Genomic DNA, 23,509 nt, shown 5'->3' with positions numbered 1-23,509 from the left:
AGACTAGTTTTAAGAACAGTACAATATCTGGTCATCGGTGTACCGCTACCTGTGAATCGAAACGACAAGTGTAGACCTATAGCTTCGAAATTTTATGGGAGAGACACCACGACTGAGACCGACAGTAGCATAACAAACTATTCCCAATTGTTCGTCGTGTTTAATACAGACATCTCTGTAGGTGATTCTGGTTTCTCTTGAATCAAAAGTCAAAGTCCGACATTGACAAATTGACATAAAATAAGTCCGAAAAGTTATGTTTTATTCAACTAACTGATTCATCTCCTTTGATATCCCCTATTAGCTACATGTAAACAGTCCGGAAAGACTGACATCGATGTCTCCCGGGCCCCCATTTCTTCACCGTTTTGCAAAACATCTCATCACCGGACGCATGGGCAATATCTTTGTACGTTGGTCAAAACTAATGACAGTATAGGTCAGGATGTAACATCGGTCAAAGTAATATTGAATATGGAAGACGAAAATGCTTTCATTGATTGACAAAAATGAGAGGGAACGAGTCAGTAAATATCGAACCATAAAGGGGAGATCGAGACTGCCATCCCCCATGATTAATCAACTGGGAACAAAATATATATTTCGATAACAGACTTACACAACCAGAGACAGCATTTTATTCAGCTGTAAAATAAGTCACCGCCTTTCCTATAATAACACCCGTTTGCTTTTCGATCTACTCTGCTCTGTCTCCAATCGGTATGGCCGTCCGGGTTTCGCCTGCCGTACTGACTGATACATGGTTATTTCTTCACATATTTTTTCATCGTTTGGCATAAAATACAGCATCTCTTTGGTGCACAAGGCAAATCAACGTTTAGAAGGAAAGTCACAGGAGGTTAGGATATTATATACCGTAGGTGAAATTAGAATGGAATGTTGAAGATGAAAAGACTTTTATCAGTCGACAAAAATTGCCATAAACCGAGAATTGAGATTGTCTATATGATTTATTAATTGGGAACAAAAATATTCGATTGAGTCATTAAGTTTGTGTTTGATTCGTTTTAAAATGTGTTCCTACATTCTTATCCGATTGTTTGTGTTAATAAAAATGTTTGTTTCGCCTCGGATATTTGTAGGGAAGTTTGGATTAGTGTGGACGGTAATGTTTTGTATGTGTGAGGAAAGCTTATGGCGAGGCGAAACAAACATTTTTATTAACACAAACAATCGGATAAGAATGTAGGAACACAATTTAGAAACGAATAAAACACAAACTCGACACAAAAACATTTTGGATAGTTCGGTGGGGAGCCTCTTTCACATTCTTTACAGCCAGTACGACGTCGTTCGTTTCAGCCATCTTGTTATGCAGTATGCTTGGCCATACACACCTTTTGACCTCGAGAGGGCGCATTAAGACGTCTTAAATATCAAAACAATGGCTTAATTTTGTGAGTATGGACACGAGCGGACCCAAACTATTAATCCCCTGTGTTTACAAATCACAAATAAAGTCGCTGAAACGTTTCAATTTTTGCCTGTATGAACGAATAATTACTTTGGCGAATTAGGCAATCAAACTCATCAGACAATAGACTAAATTACTACCCTTGCTTGCTTTTGCGAATTAGGCAATCAAACGCATCAGACGCAACACAGTGACAAAACTTCAAAGGACAAATACGAAAAAGAAAATATTTACAAAATCAGTGCTACAACATAAGACAAAGACACCAAAGCGGCTGCAAAGAAAGGTTGGTGGTATAAATCTTTATCGGCAATATATATCATAGTCAAACGTATAAACTAAAATAAACCATAGCAAGAAGAACCTTGTCCTGAGACCAAGACATCCCTACCCCTGGGGGCGGACTTTTATGCAATTCCCTATGGAAAAACGCGCGACATCTCCATTGACAAGCTGACGTAACAGATGTGATTAGAAGCCATCAAATATTATAATATAATAAAGCTCCATAAGCTGCATCTTTTAGCTATTTTTTCAGAACTTATTTTTTGTGGTTTCCCTACACTTTCTGCATTGAATCCCTAAACTATAATTTAATGCCAAGTATTTAGCATATCAACACAACCTATATGAGTATAGGCCTAATCTACATGTTGAAAATTGTATTTCAGCATGGCAAACGGATTAGGGTCAGACACGGTAGTTTATATTCAGAAGCAGAATACTGAAAAACTTGCCACAAGTTACAGATTATGTCCCCTTAATAGCATATGGCCGGACCAAGACAGGTGCAGCCAACGAACAATGCACTTTTAAAAAGTTCCTCGCTATGATAAGATATATTGTGCATGACAAGTAATGTGAACTGACTAATTTTAAGTCAAGAGGGTAATTAATTAGCTGTTCATAATTTGCCCTCCCACAGAAAATTTTTCGACTTACCCTCCCGAACTAAAACTTCATTTTTACCCACTCCCCAATTATATTTGCCTGTTTCCCCTCCCACTGTGAATTTTTGAAGTTCCCCTGCCCTGTGGCGCAAAAAATCTTGCAGATTTCCCCTGCCCTAGAAACAATTCCCCTCAAAAAGTTTTTCACCAAGCCCTCTCCCCGGGACAATCAACCGATATCCGCCCTGCCCTACAAAAAAACTAAGATTTGCTCCCCTGCCACCTAAAAACATGTCCCCTGCCCGAGCAAAATTAAAATTTCCCCTGCCCTCAAAAATTGCTCCTGGAATAGCTTTTTCGATGAATAGCTCCGTTGGCTGCACCTGCCAAGACGGAGTTCTGCCCCCCCCCCCCTTCGTCCGCTCTACTACCTCCATGAGAAAGGTAAAAACAAGGCAGATCGTGTATGTAGCGACACGAACACGAATCGTATTATAAACCTTGTACAGTACGCATATCATTAGCATTTCATTGTCGGCTACATGGACTGTGTGCCAAAAACGACCCAGACTTCTGTTGTTGGTTTTCTTTCAAAGAATAGCGATTGAGATGGGTGCGGCGTTCGCCTTTTTCTGACATCCATATGCCGCGGCCATTATGCCAAGGCGAGGGTATTCACAAACACTAAGCTAGGGAAGCGCAGAGAAGATCAACAAGAACAGTCGCTTTCTGTCTGACTTCACGCATCTGGTCAGAAGTGCGCAAATATCAAACGTATTGGAAGACCAGGTGAGTTTTAGACCCTTTGTGGTTCGTTTTAGGAGCAGATAGCCAGGAGATCTTGTTTAACTACGGAGTAATACACTCAAAATGACGTGCCATCGCGTCGCTAAATATGCAGTGTACCATGGAGGTACTGAGAAAGAGAGAGTGTACGTACGTGACTGAGATACTCCATTGCACGGCTTTCATTCGCACGGTTGTTTTTGTTCCCCCCGCTGTCATCGTATTTAAATTTGATATATGTTACGCCCTATTCGGAGTCACATGACACAAGGAATGTTTACTCTCACCATGGAGGTACGTCAGCGTTCTGACACTCAGTTGGTTAACCATGGACACAAACACAGCTAGTCGCTTGTGGTTTGCAGCCCTGCATGATATCCCGGTAGCTAGATACGTCGTTGCTGCGGTTCCGTAGCCTAGCCCTACCACTCCCTTTGCTGGTTGTGTTGGGGCACTCCCCCAACACAAAGCTACGGAACCGCAGCAAGATACGTCGAACCCGCGCTCCTCTCTCGTTGAAAAATGTATTTTTTGTACGTCAGTCAGGCGTTCGCAAGTGACCGTCAAGATTTATACTGTCAAGGTCAAACTATAAAGATCGTGGTCATTGGCCATGGTCTGATTACGGTCAGAACATTTCATTATATATAATAGTAATCAAGGTCACCTTGTCAATATAAAAGCGGGGTAAGGGACCGTCTCAGATTGTCGCAGCAGTTCAAAAAGCGAAATGCATATGATTGAACATGCCTGGGCCCCCTTGTCAAAGTTTCTCGCTTATGTACCGCCCCTACCAAGTACAAATTGCGTGTTCACAAAGACAAAGAACAGCACAAGAGATTCAAAAAGGGAAAATAAAATAAAATGAAACTTTTATGCGGTAAAATGCCCTGTTAGTACTCAAATCTGATCGATTACTTTAGTTGTAATGTGGCAAGGGGCTTACGTCTTTAGTAGCTATAGCAAAATGCAACATTGTAGTCTCAGGCAGACATGAACATTTCGCACTTTTATTGAAGACTAGTTTTGTTTAGGGGGAGGGGGGAGGGGGTTTTGATCTAAACGAAGAAATTTCGTTTCTTGAACTTCTGCGACAATCCGAGACGGTCCCTAAGCCCGGGGGGGGGGGGGGTTAAGACGAAATTCGAAAGCAGAATAGCTGACAATTTCCGAATGAAGCCGACTTTTGTTTCGCTCATACGTGGAAGAGAAAGTCGACGCTTGAAAGCTTTGGTTTTCTGCGTAAGAGCTTGTCTGATGGGTTTGGTAGGTTTTTGATCAAATCTAAAGCGACCAAACGTTACTGAGTCTCATTTTTCATACTTTTAAACGCCATGTCAATCCATCCATGGTCAATCACGATGCCAATATGCAAGTCGATCGACATTGCGGTTTGTTGAGGGACCGTGGTTGTGTGCATCGCGGAAGAGAAAGTCGACGCTTGAAAACTTTGATTTTCTGCGTAAGAGTAGGACTTTGTCTGTTGATTTTGAGAGGTTTAGATCAAATCTAAATAAAAAAAGTTACTGTGGTCTCACTTTTCATACTTTTGAAACGCTACGCCGATCACAGTGTCAAATTTCAGGTCGACCTATATCGCGTTGTGTGTACTGTGTTCCAATTGACTGCCGGTGCTTTGTACACTCACGGTGTAGTAGAGCCTACGGGCAGGCGTTCGGTGTCGTTAGTTTGAGGTTTTATCAAACATGAACACTGAAATTTAGCTCTCTCTTTCAATTATATTCAACACCACCAAAAAATCCATAATCAGCTCGCGGATTCGTTTTATTGTGAAATTAGTACAGTGAATTAAAATCACTGAAAATTGTGTTCCTATAATTCATTGAATTGAATAAACTGTTTGATTTTACTGTACCGGTATCTTCAATCAAGTTTATTTACTACTATATAGTGAAAAGAATTCAGGTAAAACTTTGTACAGCCAGGCTGGTCAGGATTCTAGCGGATCGTTTTCTGCGTTGTGAAAACCCCTATTCTATGATGTATTTCAAAATGTTTGTTCAAGTCATGAGCTAAACATAATTCTACACAACAGTCTGGTGAAATTTTGCTATTATCCTTGTCAATGCAGTTCATGCTGATGTTTTTTGCTCATCATGATGCAGCCTGTGATCAGTCATTATGACAATGTGCATGATTATTTTGGTACCGCAAATTACAGCCTTGGTGATGTGTACATCAGTTAATGTAGATGCACCTTGCGACAGATATTATTCAGAATCTCAAACTTTCACAACACTTTCTCGAACCATCACTTGTGGGGGCTCATTTTAAAGCTCTTTGTATAGGAAATTTTTCACAGTCTTAGTTTTTCGAAATTCCGAAATTTTATTTTCCTCCATAGAGTTAACACAAGGATGGCCACCATTTTGATTTTCAAATATTGATAAATCTTGGCTAATTTATTATTATTAGTCCCAATGTGGGGACACCATCAGGGAGGTGGGGGTAGGCCTACTTGAGGGTTTGTCATATCCGTGTGTCTGCGAGTGCCTGCATCCATTCACACAGATATCTCAGAGATATCTGGAGCGATTTGAATCATTCAAACTTGGTACAAAAATTACTCCCTATGTCATACATATGCACGTCGATTTGTTTTGTGATCCGATTGCCATCCAATATGGCTGCATGACGGCCATTTGTTTCCTGTATTTGATGTTGGTGCATCAATTAATGCAAATTACTCAGCAATGCTGGAAGCGATTTCATTCAAACTTAATTGGCACATGGATTACTCCTTATCTTATACATGTGCACATCAGTTTGTTTTGTAATCGGATCCAAAATGGCGGCGTGACAGCAATTTTGTTTCTTATATTTGATGTCCATCCACAGGGGCTATAGGATCCATCCACAGGGGCTCCTGCATCCGTTCATACAGATATCGCAGATGTGCCTGAACCAATTCTTTTGAAACTTGGTACAAACTGGAATACATATGCTCGTCTATTTAATTTGGTTTGGCATGCATATAAGAAGTGCTAATTTGCATAATTACTGATTAGAGCTCTGTTTCTGATATGACCGTGCCAAATTTGATGAAACTTTGTACAGATGTTGGCCATACAGAGTCCTAATAGCACACAATGACATATGTCAGTTATTGTACCTCATTAATTATGCACATATCTAATTTTGAGCGAGCCAATAGAGCTGGAGGTCTAATTTTTGGTATATAGGGATAACTTAGCAATACAATTTTTTTACAAAAGGTCACGTGACCTCAATGCCCTTTGACCTCAAATATACATATTTGTCCATAACTCAGTCACCACAAGTGCTACACCCTTCATATTTTGTATCATGGGAGACCTTGTGACGCCGTATATTGCACCTCATTAATTATGCACATATCTAATTCTGAGCAAGCCAATAGAGCTGGATGTCTGATTTTTGGTATATAAGGATAACTATAGAATAGAAATTTTTTGACAAAATGTCATGTGACCTTGATAACCTTTTACCGTAAATATATGTTTATGTCAATAAATAAGTAACCACAAGTGCTATGTCCTTTATACTTAGTAGGATGGGAGACCTTATGACAATGCACGCTTTACGTCATTAATTATGCACATATCTAATTCTGGGCAAGCCAATAGAGCTGGAGGTCTGAATTTTGGCATGTAGGGATTAATTAGCAATACAATTTTTTTTTCAAAAGGTCACGTGGCCTTGATGACCTTTGACCTTGATTATACATATATGATATTAGACCTTAAGATGTCACATCTTGTACCTCATTTATTATGCATGTACGTATTTCTTGGCTTGCCAATACAGCTAGAGGTCTGATCTTTTTTCCCGGTTTAGAACCATAACTTAGACAAGCCTCTGGTTAAAAATTGGGAAAAATATATGACATAAACCTATGTGCCCATAGATCTGAACATATACACTCCAGTGATACTTCTTAATGACCACATTTCCCTGCCCCATCAAGACTAATACTCCTATTACAAGTAGGGACTATGTCATTGTCAATGACTTGTTTCTAGCTCATATTTGGTTTTATTTTATATTTTCAGATAAAAAGAGATGGAAAACACAGACTTTAAAGGTACTGGCTCTTATGGCCAACAGCAGACTACAACTGTAATAGCTGCTCCACAACAAACAGTGATGGTACAGCAGTCGCATGGGAATACAGCCCCTAATCTTGCAGTTGGCTCTTGCCGTGGTCTTGGAATAGGCCAACTTGTATGTGGTGTCATGCTGATACTACTTGCTGTTATTCTGCTTTCACTTGGATCTCACTATACGACTCTTTGGAACCTATTCACTTCTGGAATATTTGTAAGTGTGCATCATTTTTCTGTAGCATTTGAATATAAGGAGCATGTGAGCTAAAATAGGATAGCAGAATGGGCCACGTGCACCTAAAATTTAAATACAGAGTTCTAAAAAGACATTTCAGTCTGTAAGTGTGAAATTTTAGTCCATTTGTGTGTAATTCACCTTACATCATTGTAATAATAGTATAGCAGAATGGGCGCACCTAAAATTTAAATACAGAGTTCTAAAAAAGACATTTCAGTCTGTAAGTGTAAAATTTTAGTTCACTTGTGTGTAATTCACCTTACATCAGCACTGTGTATCTGTTCTGTCAAAATTACAAAAGTGTTGTGAAGTAAATTGTACGAGCAAGCTTGATTTAGAGGATACACATATTTCCAAAACCGTCAATTCACAAGCATTTTCCCAAGTACATGTACTGTACCAGTAAAATTGCAAGGTACCTTGCAAGTACGTAGCTATTAACCTGTCCACCCCAATAATCCCCAATAAGCAGATCTACACTAACCATTGATAACTATTAGTTAAATTTGGCTAAATCATGGTGGTGAAAGGATTGAATATGTGTTTTTTAACCAGTGAACTGGAATATTTGTTTACAAGTATCAAAAGAATCTACTCTGAGCTTCCACTAAATGGTTGGTATAGTGTGGAATTCTTTTTTATAGAACATGAGAGACATGATGACTTTCATTCCTCAGAAGAGGCAGGCTTTTGAATTGAAATGATCTACTTTACAAATGACCTTCATAATGCAGTCAGTACATCTGACCTATGATCTTTTGTTTTGATTGGTTAATATCTGCAGTCCATTATCACGGGATCATTAGGTATTGGTGCAGCCACAAACCAGAATCGCTGTCTTGTAAGTATAATTTCACTGTATTGGATATAATACATGTATCTCAGTATAGTAACTACTCCATTTATCAGTGTTTGTACTTCTGTGTGAACTATAAGGCCTACAGGATAAATTTCCATGGAATATATAGGTTAAACCCGGAATTCAAATGGACCATGGTACAAAGAAACCCATGTGTGAAAACTTGCATAGAAATATGTGTGCAAGTGGTTCACAAGGATTTATTTGTACCGCAATCACATGATCTTTTGGGCACTCTAAGGAGTCTGTAGAACACATCGCCTCCTTTTCATTCTTAAGTTACTGTAGAAACATTGATAACATAAGGGGCCGTCAATAATTAAAGCTGACGCACAAGAAACACAATTCCTTTGTTTTACTTGAAACCCCCTCCCTCCCCCCTCAAAACGAAAGTTCTTATGCGATATCAATTTCGTATAATATGCCGTTTCTGACAAACCAACACGCACCTCTCCGATCTGCACGCCCATGAAAAAATACCAGAAGGGCACATGTATTTCGCACGTAGGAAAATGTTTCACATACATGTTTCACATTGAAAAACCATACAAGTTTTTATTTCACCTTAATGTCTTTTTGTTGTCTTTTCTGTCTCCGAATTTTGTGGTCATTCTGTTCTTGATGAATGCGAAGGTAATTTTGCCTTCTCGCTGCAAAGTCACACTTCGAAAACAACAGAAAATCCTTATGCGATTTTTACACACACAAAACGAAATGAGCTTTTACCCCCTCCCCCCTAAACGAAAGAATTACGTTTGTCGTGCATCAGCTTTTATTATCGACGGCCCCTTAGAGCATGCATGTCTAAAATGTTACATGTTACAGTATCTACAACTATGGCATATGACTATAAACCGGTATACAATTTCTTCTGGGCAAAGTGGTTAGTTAACAAATATAGACTATAAATCTGTATATCATAATTACTGTGTCATTCAACTATAATTATAAGTGAAGATGAGTCAGAAATATTGTAGGAAATGAAAACAGCCGCTTCAAACATTAATAGTTGTCAAAGTAGGATGAGTGGATCAGTCGACACTCCTGTCACCTGTCCTGTCTTGCAATCAGAAAAACAATACTTAACTCAAAGGACAACAAACAGAACTGACAAGGTCATGGAGCCGACTTTGTAGTTAGGGTATCAATAGGTCAAAACAATAGCCATGGTGGGTCAAGAAATAGAACAATAAAATGTTAAAGGTATACTGTCACCTGTTCCAATTTTGCCCCAGTTACCATAGAAAGAGAAAATCTAACCAGTCACAGATTTTAAGTGGGTAGCTACTTTTTAAAACAGCGCCCTCACATGGGCATTTTAATACAAGGAACTTGCGACGCCCCTTTGACCATATATGGGTGTATTTATATTACAGGTGACTGTATACCTTTAAGCCAATTATATTGAATATTGAAAATCCTGTTTTTTCTATCACAGATTACTGCTACTTTGGTGCTATCCGTCCTATCTTCTCTTGCTGCATTTGGCCTGCTGCCAGGAACAATCATAGCGTTGGTTTGGGGAGCCAGTATATGGGTTAGTGGCCACTATAGTTAAATCATAATTTTGCAATATCTTTTACTTTACTTTTTCATGAAAAATCGCCCAATTTTTTACACAGATACTCCATAACATACAAATGGTGTTTCCAACAAATTTTAATTTAATAATCCAGTCAATTTTAGTTCCAAAGATCTTAAATCTCCAATTGCCACTTATCATTGCTGAATAAATGATTTGCCGTTATACAGTCTTAGACTTAAAAATATGTATTTCAGATGTTAAAATCTTTGTTTTTGCAGCCACCTCTGGTTGCCATTTGTGTGATAATACTGCTTGTAGCAGTGACTGAAATGATATTGGCAATAATCCATACCGTGGTTTGCTGCAGGGCTGTGTGCTGTGGATATCAGCAACAACCTCGACAAGCGGTGAGTATACCGGTATATGTGCGTTATATTTGAATAGGTTTAGCATAGCATGCACAGTTAAACTCTACAACTCTTCAACGTGTGGAGCGGTCTCAGTCAGATAAATGTAACAAACATAGCCGGCTATTGAACCACTCTTTTTTGAGAGTGGGGATTTAGCCGAGCGGTTCTCTTTGTTGCCTCTCCGCTAGGCGACTGATGCCGTATATGTTGTGGGTTCGAACCCGATTGAAAACTAGCCGTACATGCATATATATATATATATATATATATATATATATATATATATATATATATATATATATATATATATATATATATATATATATATATATATATATATATATATATATATATACACACATACATGTATGTGTGTGTGTGTGTGTGTGTGTGTGTGTGTGTGTGTGTGTGTGTGACATTACAACAAATATATACAAAACCACAAAAACAATTTTCAAAAGTGAAAAGACAAATAACCACATATAACAACTGCCACATTTAACAGGAATAACTAGAAAAAATTAAAATTCTGCCCAATATTGTTTTAAATAATTGCTTTTAAAAGAGACAAGTGTCTCAGAAGATATAGTTCTGTTTTCAACTTATACCATTCCATAGCTCCCTGTACTGACCATGTGTTTTTTAAAAACATTCAGTTTGGCTCTAGGGATATCAAGCTTATTTTGACATGACACTGATTGACATATTGGAACATATCCATCATATATAATGGGGCTATACCTTTCAAGGATTAAAAAACTAAACAAATATTTTTGTATAAAATTCTATCAGGTAAAGGCATAATATGTGATGATCTAAAAACTCCATCGGTCGGATAATGCCCATCATAACAAGCACAGCGCGTTTCTGTAATTTGAATAACTTGTTTGTATTTGCACTAGTTCCCCATGCACTACAACAATAGTCCAAATGGGGAAGTATATATGCATATAATATGGCACAACGCGTTTCTGTAATTTGAATAACTTGTTTATATTTGCACTAGTTCCCCATGCACTACAACAATAGTCCAAATGGGGAACTATATACGGCACAACGCGTTTCTGTAATTTGAATAACTTGTTTATATTTGCACCCCATGCACTACAACATGACAAGTACATATATATGTTCGTCTAGTACTTAATTGTAAATACCGTATTATATGTCTAAGTAGAGCTATACGTGAATTGAACTTTTTATAAATTGAAACAGTATTTGACTTCCAGTTCAAGTGTTGATCTACAACTATTCCCAGAAGTCTTTCTTCATTTACAGAATCTAAAATATTCAGACCAAGTATACAATGAAGAACATTTCTTGGTAGACGTGACAATCTCTGATGTGTGCCAAGCATGGTCTTTGTTTTACTTGTATTTATAACTATTTTATTTTGCATACACCAATGTCTTACTGATTCAAGATCATCATTCAGTGTTTTTTCAATTTCTGCCAGATTCTTTCCTTTTTCCATGATTTAGAATCATCGGCATACATTTCAATGGTGTTGTTGACAGCTAAAGGTAAATCATAAATAAACAATATGAAAAAAGGGGGCCAAGTATGCTTCCTTGAGGAACCCCAGTAGATATCGGTAAAGCATCAGAAATTTGATCTTGAAAACAGACAACTTGTTTCCTATTTGAGAGATATGAATGAAAGCAGTTTATGGACATTATATCACAATTATAGATTTCAAGCTTTATAAGAAGTACATAATGGTTCACCAGGTCATCATATATATAAATATAAATATATATATATATATATATATATATATATATATGATGACTATATATATATATATATATATATATATATATATATATATACACACACAGAGGGAATTTAAGATCAGTGTTTACACTCGCATGTTCATCACACACATTTTCTTCTAAAGCACATACAAAATGTGTTGATAAGGCAGACATTAAAGTTGCCAACTCATGTAATTACTGGTCAAAAAAACATGGGAGTCTTTCAGGTCTTAGGAAAGATGTATCTTTAATTTGCAACAAAAACATATCAGGGGTTATGGTCTTGGCAGAGACAGATCAATATAACAATCAGGCATACTTTTGTCCCGCAGAGGTTAAATACAAGACAATGTCATTATTTAGGACGAGGATTCAGGAGCCTACTAGTAGCCTCAGCACAAACTCTAAAAAGAATGTGTCAGAACATGCATGAGTGCACAGTTGATTCCCTACAATATGGTAACAGAATGCATAGATTATGCATGAATGTTGAAAATTTTTCTTGAAAAACGCTCAAAAAGACATTTTAAAATTTATGTTATTGTTTCATTAACCCCTTGACTACCAAGGTCAATGTATTCCTATATACAACTGATGATACAAGGCCCCTTATGTAAATATTGATAAAATCTGGGGTGTGGTCATTGCATCAACACTGCTTAGAGTAAAAATTAAGAAAGTACCAATAAACCATATATTTTCTGAATCAGCATGAAATTTGCACTTTTTATACATAAGTTTTGTATTTCCAGGTCACGTGACTGGTCACATGACTCATCATGTGACCAGAGTTGGTGCAATATTTGAAGCATCAGGACGTGTATTGAATCCATAAAATGATGCAAATTTGAATACAGTTGCAATTTTCATGCCATTGTCTTTACACATATGTAATAATAACTACCCTTTACTTTATTTATAGATGTGCCTGTTTACGATTTTTCTCACAAAAGGCACAGTAAATGAACCACAAACATCAGCATCTGACATGATTCTGTATTTGAAAATCAACATATTTTATATGTAAACACCTGCTTTATGTCTTCCTTGCAGAAATATGCATCTAAAATGGCTATGATTTATCAAAAAATAATTCACAATATTTAAAAATACATTTTAGGGAACAACATATGACATGACCAATCAGATGACCAGTCATGTGACCAGTAATATTGACAATATGGCTGCTATAAAATTTCACTGGGTTTTTAGTAAAAAATTGTATTTCCTCCAGTTTCATTCAAAGAATATTGCTGTTAATAGAACACATTTACATATTAATAATTTGTTTTCAATAAATAAACATTTTATTTCATTAAAAAAACCCCATAAAAATCTTCGCGATCGTCCGTACTTCTGAAAACTGTAAACAATCAGCGCGACGCTTCTGTGATCAGCCTGACCTTTCAGGGTCGAGGTCATGGGTCACGACATTTGCTTCCGGATTTTGGCCATACTCGGACGTACGGGGGCGCAATCACATTCAGGCCAGATCAGAATACATCAATCTTAGTCTGCGCTGCGTGCCGATGCCGAAATTACGGGATTTTTAGGGACAAAAACGAAGCAAATACGCCTATTTAACTGTGCCGGATATTTCCGGCACTAAAGGTATATGGTAATTCAATATGGCGCCGGATATATCCGGCGTTCAAGGTAGTCAAGCTGTTAATTACCGTAGCTGCTTGTACGTAGACTCTTCATTTGTGAGTTCATCAAGCTGCACCAGACCAAAGTTTAGCAACCAAAGTTAACCGCAAACTGTAGACCTGTCTGACATAATAGTGCATTGAGATCTCAAGCTGCAGTTCAAAATAGCACAAGCTTCCAACTGTTACGCACATCAATCTTCTTGTTGAGAGTATAAACCTTGGCTCCAGCCAATCAGATACCCACATTCCAGTTGAGCGTTTTGAAATACAAATTGCAACCATGCTCATCGCATTTCACATAGCATACAATGTTATCATTGACAAATTAATTCTGCTGCAGGCCTAAAAACATTTTTCAGGTTTTAACCATAACATTCAACATTGGACATATACATGCATACAGAGTGTATTGATAAGATGAACATTTAGCATTCAGACATGATTTGTGAAGTGGCTCAAGATGCTGTATTTTGCAAACACAATGAAACATAATGAAAAGCATATGAAATACAACAGCTTTGGGAGGTTTAACTTGAGTTGTGCACCTATTTTGTTGTAAATATTCATCATATTTGGTGTTGAATTTAGAGGGCCCTGATATTAGCCATGTAGGGTTGTGTCAAAAGACCTGATATTTGTGATTGACTAATTGTAAATTACATATCTATTACATAAAAGTCAATCTTCAAGATGGGAACTCGTGCCTAATTGATTCAGAATCCAGATGATAAACATTGATATAGCAATCATGAAACTTGTTTTAGCTGTTTTAGATAAACTTATTACTAATTTGCATATTTAAATAACTTCCTTAATTAGGGATTTGTATCTGAATTCACTCTATCAAAGTTGACAATACTTGTGTTCGACATTGAAGATACAAAGTTTAAACATTATTGTAAGTAATTAAGTAATTTACTTCAGCTAATTGCTAATTTGCATATTTAAATAACTTTCCGTATTAGGGATATATATCGAGATTGACACGATCAAAAGTTGACAAAACTTGCAATAAACATTAAAGATACTCAGTTAATACATCATTGAAAGCTGTTTAGTATTTTAACTTCAGGTCATTACTAATTTCCAAATTAACAAACTTTCCCAATTAGGGATATATATCTAGATTGACTTGATCAAAATTGATGAAACATGCTGTGTGCATTGAAGAAACTAGAATGACCAAAAGTCGGTTTAGATTTTTTAGAACATCTAATTACTAATTTGCATATTCAACAAACTTTCCTAATTAGAGAAATATATCTAGATTTGCTTAATCAAAGTTGACAAAACATGCTATAAACATTAAAGAAACTACAATGTAACATTAAGTTATTTAGCATTTTTACATTAGCCAATTACTAATTTGCGGATTTAATGAACTTTCTTAATAAGGGGATATATATCTGGACTGACTTGAAAGTTGACAAAACTTGCTGTGTGCATTGTAGATGCTGTGTGCATTGTAGATGCTGTGTGCATTGTAGATGCTATGATATAGTATTACCAAAAATCAAAAGTGTAACCTGTTATTCAGTTTAGTTGAGCCTCGCCTGTACATAAATCACAAATTTGCTTTTTTTCATAATTAGGCCATTTCTCAAATTTACTCAAGCCAACATGATGATTCTATGCACATACTTTGATCTTCCTATAATAGTGACTGCATTTAGTGCTTGGTTGGATTTCATTTTCTTTGCCACTGCACTATCTCCCTAATACATACCGATTGGCCATGATGTCCACTCAAGATTCACTTTGATTTGTGTTAGTGTTAGAAAGTAGTTTTCTGCTTTCTTTGTGTGCTTTTGTACATTCTTTGTTTATAGTGATTTATGTATGGGAGACGTGCGGAGTTTGTGTGCTCAAACTTTCCGGATTTTGCTATTGTCATTTTTCATGGCTTACGACCCTGTTTTACAGTCTCCTATTCCTCCTGGGCAAGTTTCAGAGTCTGCCATGTCTTCTCCTGTTCTTTGAGTTATGAGAGTTTTCAGTAGTTTTGGTTTTCTTTTCATGTTGTTCAGTTTGAAAGTTTTTTGGTCAGCAACGTGCATTGGCTATGGGTAACTCATGCCAAGCCGTTATTGTTTCGAAGCCTCTGTTATGTCTGGAGTCAGTGCAGAATCTCTCAAAGGTTTGGGGCATCTTTTATTTCATCCTCTCACGTCTTACCTGCCTTGTTGTCATCTCGTGCTTCTAGTATGAGGAATAGGGCAGTTTTGCAGGCAGGTGGCATTGTCCTTTGGGTGGTTCCAAGTAGAATTGCCATTTTGCTTTTGTCGCGTTGCTCCAGTCTCTTTTATAGGGCCTGCTGCGGATTCAGTCAGGGTGTGACTTTTTGTTCAACGGCAGTCTTATACGTTAAAATCTGCTTTCTCTGTTTTTGGTGATTAAAAAACTAGAAAAAAGCAAATAAAAATATCAGAAACACATATATCAATATTTAATTTCACTAACCCTTTTTACAGGTGGGTATACACTTGATTTACATTGGCTGTATACGCTAAATTGACTTGTTCTATCTCTCGTGAGAATTTTATCATCAAATGAAAGAACTAAAATATGTTCAAACATTATTTTTATATTATTGATAATGCAGTACCTGCAGGCACACTTATTATGGAAGAAGGACCACCCTTTTTCAGTGTTGACAGATACGCCCTTTGCATGTTTGTTTGTTTGGCAGTGAGGCAACCTGTATTGTGGTAATAGTTTTCCTTGTCATTTAATTTTATCAGGTTTATTACTATGGACAATCGTATGCGCAAAACCAACCAATGGCTCCAACTGGACAACCTTATATGGTAAACCAACCAATGGCCCCAGCTGGACAACCTTACATGATGGCAAACCAACCAATGGCCCCAGCTGGACAACCTTATATGGTTAACCAACCGATGGCCCCAACCGAACAGGTTGCCTATGCACCAAACCAGCCAGTGGCTGCAACTGGACAATACTATCCACAAAACCCACCTTCGGCCCCTGTTGATGAAAAAGGTATGCTTGAACCCCATCACCATTGTGTATCTCATAATTGTTTTCTGCCGCAATATATGTTGAATAACATGCATCAAAACACAGTAAAAGGAGTCCCCTGAATTAACTGTTGTGAGGTTAGATACCAGTATATGAACAGCTTTTAGACCATATGGTTACAGAATCAGATCACTGATCAGTTTGTTGCAAGTATCAGTACATGATGTAGTCGACATATACTTGAGGCTTAAGGGAACTCAATTCATCTACACATCCCTCTTACAGGGGTACATAGAACTAGAAGGAGACCCATGAGTGACAGGTCTTCTGGTCACAATGCAACCCCACAGCATATGTGTACAAGTTGTTCATGGTGCAGTATGTGTAACAAAGCCTGAGATATACTGAAACAGAACAAAACTGTTCTGTTGGAAATCAACGAACTGCAACTTTGATTCCTCTGGTATAATAGGCATTATCCGTCAGTCAAATTTTTATTAGTCCCCATGGACACCATCCGGGGGGACTTATAGGTTTGGTCGTGTCCGTGCGTGTGTGCGTGCGTGCGTGCGTGCGTGTGTGCGTCCGTGCGTCCGTCTGTCCGTTCACGCAGATATCTCAGAGATGCAAGGAGCGATTTCATTCAAACTTGGTACAAGAATTACTTCATATGTCATACAGATGCACGTCAATTTGTTTTGTGATACGATCCAATATGGCCGCCAGGCAGCCATTTTATTACGATTTTTTCATGTACAGAGCCATAACTCAGACACGTTTCAACCGATTTTATTCAAAGTTGGTACAAGGACATTGACCAATGTCATAGATGTGCACGTCAATTTGTTTTGTGATACGATCCAATATGGCCGCCAGGCGGCCATTTTCTAACGATTTTTTCATGTACAGAGCCGTAACTCAGACATGTTTCAACCGATTTTATTCAAAGTTGGTACAAGGACATTGACCAATGTCATAGATATGCACGTCAATTTGTTTTGTGATACGATCCAATATGGCCGCCAGGCGGCCATTTTGTAACGATTTTTTCATGTACAGAGCCATAACTCAGACATGTTTCAACCGATTTTATTCAAAGTTAGTACAAGGACATTGACCAATGTCATAGATATGCACGTCAATTTGTTTTGTGATACGATCCAATATGGCCACCAGGCGGCCATTTTCTAACGATTTTTCATGTACAGAGCCATAAGTCAGGCATATCTCAACCGATTTTATTCAAAGTTTGTAAAGGACATTGACCAATGTCATAGATATGCACGTCAATTTGTTTTGTGATACGATCCAATATGGCCGCCAGGCGGCCATTTTGTAACGATTTTTTCATGTACAGAGCCATAAGTCAGGCATATCTCAACCGATTTTATTCAAAGTTGGTTAAAGGACATTGAACAATGTCATAGATATGCACGTCAATTTGTTTTGTGATACAATCCAATATGGCTGCCAGGCAGCCATTTTCTAACGATTTTTTCATGTACAGAGCCATAAGTCAGGCATATCTCAACCGATTTTATTCAAAGTTGGTACAAGGACATTGACTTATGTCATACATATGTACGTCAATTTGTTTCATGATATGATCCAATATGGCTGCATGGCAGCCATATTGGTTACAATTTTTTCGTGTCCTTAGCCAAAACTTGGGCACGTCTCAACTGATTTTATTCACCGATTTTATTTAAACTTAGTACAGGGACATCGACCTATGTCATACATATGCACATTGTTTGTTTTGTGATACAATCCAATATGGCCGCCGTGTGGCCATTTTTTCCGATTTTTTCATGTCCGGAACCATAACTCAGACATGTATCAAGCAAATTTATTCAAAGTTGGTACAAGGACATTGACTTATTTATACATATGTATGTCGATTTGTTTCACGAGATGGTCCAATATGGCCACATGGTACAATTTCGTTATGGTTGTTTCATGTCGAGAGCCATAACTCTGGCAAGTCTCAACTGATCTTATTCAAAGTTGGTACATGTACATTGACTTATGTCGTACATATACTTGTTGATTTTTAAACAGTAAGATCAAATATCGCTGCATGGCGGTGAATTTGTTACAATTTTCTTATGTACAGAGCCATAACTCAGACATATTGCCACCAGTATCATTCAAAGTTGGTACAAGGACATTGACCTATTTCATACATATGCTCCTCAATTTGTTTCACGTCATGTAGCAGTAACATGTCAATTATTGAAGTTTCGTAAATAGGCTGATATGTCAAGAAATACTGCATCAAATTCATGAAACTTTGTACAGATGTTAAGCTCACATTGCTTTAACATTGAAAAAGACATTTATCAGTGTCATTTTAATTAATTTGTAATTGCATAAGTAATGAACTTTCCTAATTAGGGTGATATAGCCACAAATTAATACAACGTCAAATGTGATGAAACTTGATACAGATGTTGATCTCATAGTGTTGTAAATACTGCATCAAACTTTATGAAATATGGTACAAGTGATAATCTGTTAAGTGTTAGGATTGTATGCAAAAATGTTTTGCAACATCCTGTTGATTAATTTCTAGTAGACTCATTTTATGAACTTTAGGATGGTGGCCTACTTTGGTTTTATGTTTTCATCACCATAGAACTCATTCTTGGCCATTGAGTGCCATCTGTATCGAAGTATTTTATCACAGACCTAATTAATGAAGAGGACTCTATCCTCTCTGAGGACATGTAATCAAAATACCCATTAACAAGTGGGGACTGTGTCATCAACGATGACTTGTTTTTCTATGCAGTATATCTCAAGAGTTCTTTTGATCAGTCTGTTGATAAAAACATATGAAATTGGCTCCTCTTTCAAATCTTTTTTTCAGGATATTAAAGCACAGTCCGGGTTGAACAGGAAAGACTTGTACAGGTACCTTACAGTGTCTGAATATTTCTCATCTACATATGACACAGACTCTGATAAACGTGGAGATCTTTTCGTTTTTGACAACTGCACAGTGGTTCACTGGACATGGTCTGACTATGGAGACATGTAAGGTCACAAAGTTGAAAAAGAACTTGAAGAGTTTTAGATATTGAGCTTTCATGTATCAGTTTCCTATCCAATCAGATGTAGATATGGTGGCATTTCCCGCCTGTGTTTGTACTTTCCGGTTCTCATTAGTGGTTAGAAAGTGTATAGACAGTTCTGTTGAAATTTCAAATGAAAGTACTGTTCTATGTGTATTCACAATTCTGTGTTCTCCCAAGGAATTTATGATAGTGGCTAATTTGCATAACAATATAATTGTTATGTCAATGAATTTCTATTGTTTTACCAAAATTCAAGAGTGGTGGCCACTATGCTTTAGTTGCTCTGGGGAGAACTCTATACTGTCACATACAGGAATTCACACTCAGTGCCATCAATGAAACTGCTGCATAACAGAACAGTTACTCTTTTTTGAACCATTAAGCCATTTATATTCCCTACATCCTAGATTGGATATCTAGGGTGTGTACAATCTTAAGAGACATTTTAATGAGCTTTGTCTAGTTATCAGTTGATTAAAGTAACTGATATGTGTGTGTGTCTCTCTCTCTGTTTCTCTGTTGTGTAACAGATGTCCCCTTCCTTTTTATCTATCATGCCCTGCTTTTCATAACAAGTACTGTAATTTCTCATGAGTTCATTTGTACACTTTATATATATATATATATATATATATATATAGAGAGAGAGAGAGAGAGAGAGAGAGAGAGAGAGAGAGAGAGAGAGAGAGAGAGAGAGAGAATTTTATTATATATTTCCTGTTTCTACATAAAACTGTATGTTATCCCTACCATTCAGAATGTTTCAAAAATGTATCTGTACGAAGTACGTTTTAAAATAAGTCTTTTTCTAGTAAAAGTTCCTTGCATGTATTTTATGTATTTTATAGATTTGTGGTGATGGATAGCTTGGCGTGATATAAAGATACTAAATTTAAATTTGTATATTGGATTCTTGATAGATGTACAATGTAAGTCTGTAAAACTACATTTTTGTCATATAACATTGTATAGGTCTTCAATTTGCGTTAAACATGTCTGTTTCTAGTGATGTTCCTTACATATATTTTATAGAATGTGTTGACAGAATGTTTTGCTGTGATAAAATATAATTTAACAACAATGCACCCCTCCTGGCCAATAATGGAAGACAGCAAACTTTGCACAACACAATGTATGATTGTGGAGCAGAGTACACCATGGAGTGTAAAGTTTGCTTTCATGCCTTATGGGCAAGGAGACGGTACATTATTGCTATTATTTTTATAGTTTTGGTGATGTCAGTGAATTTGTAGATGTTGAAAACATCTTTGGACACAATGCTGGATAATTAATTGGATACATTATCAATAATAATCTGAGGGTATGAGAGAGAGAGAGAGAGAGAGAGAGAGAGAGAGAGAGAGAGAGAGAGAGAATTTCATTATGTATTTCCTGTTTCTACATAAAACTGTATGTTATCCCTACTATTCAGAATGTTTCAAAAATTTATCTGTACGAAGTACATTTTAAAATAAGTCTTTTTCTAGTAAAAGTTCCTTGCATGTATTTTATGTATTTTATAGATTTGTGGTGATGGATAGCTTGGCGTGATATAAAAATACTAAATTTAAATTTGTATATTGGATTCTTGATAGATGTACAATGTAAGTCTGTAAAACTACATTTTTGTCATATATTTTATTGCTCTGATATTTGCATTTAACATGTCTGTTTCTAGTATTGTTCCTTACGTATAGTTCGTAGAATATATTGATAGAATGTTTTGCTGTGTGAATATATTTAGACAACAATGCACCCCCTCCTGGCCAATAATGGAAGACAGCAAACTTTGCACAAAATTATGTACGATTGTGGAGCAGAGTACACCATGGAGTGTAAAGTTTGCTTTCATGCATTATGGGCAAGGAGAGGGTACATTATTGCTATTATTTTTATAGTTTTGGTGATGTCAGTGAATTTGTAGATGTTGAAAACATCTTTGGACACAATGCTGGATAATTAATTGGATACATTATCAATAATAATCTGAGGGTATGAGAGAGAGAGAGAGAGAGAGAGAGAGAGAGAGAGAGAGAGAGAGAGAATTTCATTATGTATTTCCTGTTTCTACAAAAAAATTGTACGTTATCCCTACAATTCAGAATGTTTCAAAAATGTATCTGTACGAAGTACATTTTAAAATAAGTCTTTTTCTAGTAAAAGTTCCTTGCATGTATTTTATGTATTTTATAGATTTGTGGTGATGGATAGCCTGGCGTGATATAAAAAACTAAATTTAAATTTGCATATTGGATCCTTGATGGATGTACAATGTAAGTCTGTAAAACTTTTTGTCATATAACATTTTATTGGTCTGCAATTTGCGTTAAACACGTCTGTTCTAGTGATGTTCCTTATGTATATTTTTAGAATGTGTTGACAGAATGTTTTGCGTGGATAGAATATATTTAGACAACAATATCCATGCGCAACTGCTATTTTGACTTTCTTTAAAATCTGTTTTAGTCTGGTCGATAATGGTAAAATTGTTTGAGAATGCCCTGCACATAACTAAATGTTATATCACAGGGGTCTCGTTTTATGTGTGTATGTTTGTTTGTGTGTGTTTATGTTTGTTTATTTGCTATTTTTAATAATATAAGAGCGAAAAGTTCTTTTGATTATATTTGCCAATAAAGAGTGGTTTGTTTATTTATTTATTTGTTTGTTTGTATGTATTTCCAATGGTTAAGGTTAGGCTTATTTCACTCCCTCTATATGGTAATATAGCCAAAGACCTAAACCTTACTAGCCCAAACTCTAACCCTAACCATCGGAAATAAATACAAACAAACAAATAAATAAATAAATAAATAAATAAATAAACCACTCTTTATTGACAAATATAAACAAAAGAGCTCTTCGCTCTTATTTTATTAAAAATAACAAACAAACAAACACAAACACACACAAACAAACACACACAGAAAACAAGGTGGACGAGCCCATGCGGTCATATAGCGTTAACTGTGAAGAGGCATGTTAAAAAAATAATATTGCCTGAATACATGTCTCTATGTGCTCTCGCAGCAGGCCACAATTTGCCCTCCTGGCGTCGGGCAAATTGTCACCTGCTCTCAGGCACATAAACCCTAGTATTCAACCGATAATATATAGTTTCAAACTCATTGGGAATACGGATTCTTCGAAATTATGTCCCATTGTGTGATATAGTACCAGGTGAATAACTTGGTCTGTACATGTGATAAAATTGTAATTTTTCGATTCATTAAAATGGTCACATTTACTTGACTTGCCAGTACTTCATATTCGTCTACAAAGCCATGCTTTGTAGACGAATATGAATATATTATTAAATTCTTTTACGAATATGTGCTTACTATAGCGCCCTCATCCCGCGTGATAAAAGAGCACATTTCAATGTGTATACGCTGGAATATACTAGGTGAATGAAAATTATGTTGTTCGGGTTACACAATCTTTCGCTCCTCAACATGTCTGTCCTACCGCCAGCGGGGCACTTTACTTTGATAGTTCAAATTGCGACAGCGAAGTGAATGAGGTCTGGAAAGAAAGACTACATTCAGCTATTGGGCACCTAGTACTTTTTAAAATTTGAAAAAATATAAAGATCTAATTCTCCGAAATTAGTTCCAAGTAATCTCCGAGCAGAGAGCTTAGATTTATCCCCAAAGCAAAACAGCCAAACACAAAAGAGATGAAAGACACAAATGACTATACTATGTCTGTACGATGAGAATGCGAACATTCACAAGAAACAATAAACTAGTCTTTCAATTCACAAGAAATCAAACGCCTTGCAAAAAA

The 23,509-nt window shown here is 36.7% G+C and overlaps 1 protein-coding gene across 1 annotated transcript; it reads left to right on the top strand.

The window, feature by feature from the left end:
* Window positions 1-2,966: 2,966 nt before the first annotated feature.
* LOC139114197 (uncharacterized) lies at window positions 2,967-19,692 on the top strand. Its single transcript, XM_070675775.1, has 7 exons — window positions 2,967-3,114; window positions 7,164-7,431; window positions 8,240-8,296; window positions 9,753-9,851; window positions 10,118-10,246; window positions 16,400-16,661; window positions 19,513-19,692. The coding sequence occupies exons 2-7, from the start codon at window positions 7,174-7,176 to the stop codon at window positions 19,518-19,520; spliced, it is 813 nt and encodes a 270-aa protein (XP_070531876.1). The 5' UTR covers window positions 2,967-3,114; window positions 7,164-7,173; the 3' UTR covers window positions 19,521-19,692.
* The last annotated feature ends 3,817 nt before the right edge of the window (window positions 19,693-23,509 follow it).

Source organism: Ptychodera flava, chromosome 16, assembly GCF_041260155.1.
Source record: "Ptychodera flava strain L36383 chromosome 16, AS_Pfla_20210202, whole genome shotgun sequence".
Classification (NCBI taxonomy): Eukaryota; Metazoa; Hemichordata; class Enteropneusta; family Ptychoderidae; genus Ptychodera; species Ptychodera flava.
The sequence above is the reverse complement of the archived record's forward strand: the minus strand, read 5'-3'. Positions and strand labels throughout refer to the sequence as shown.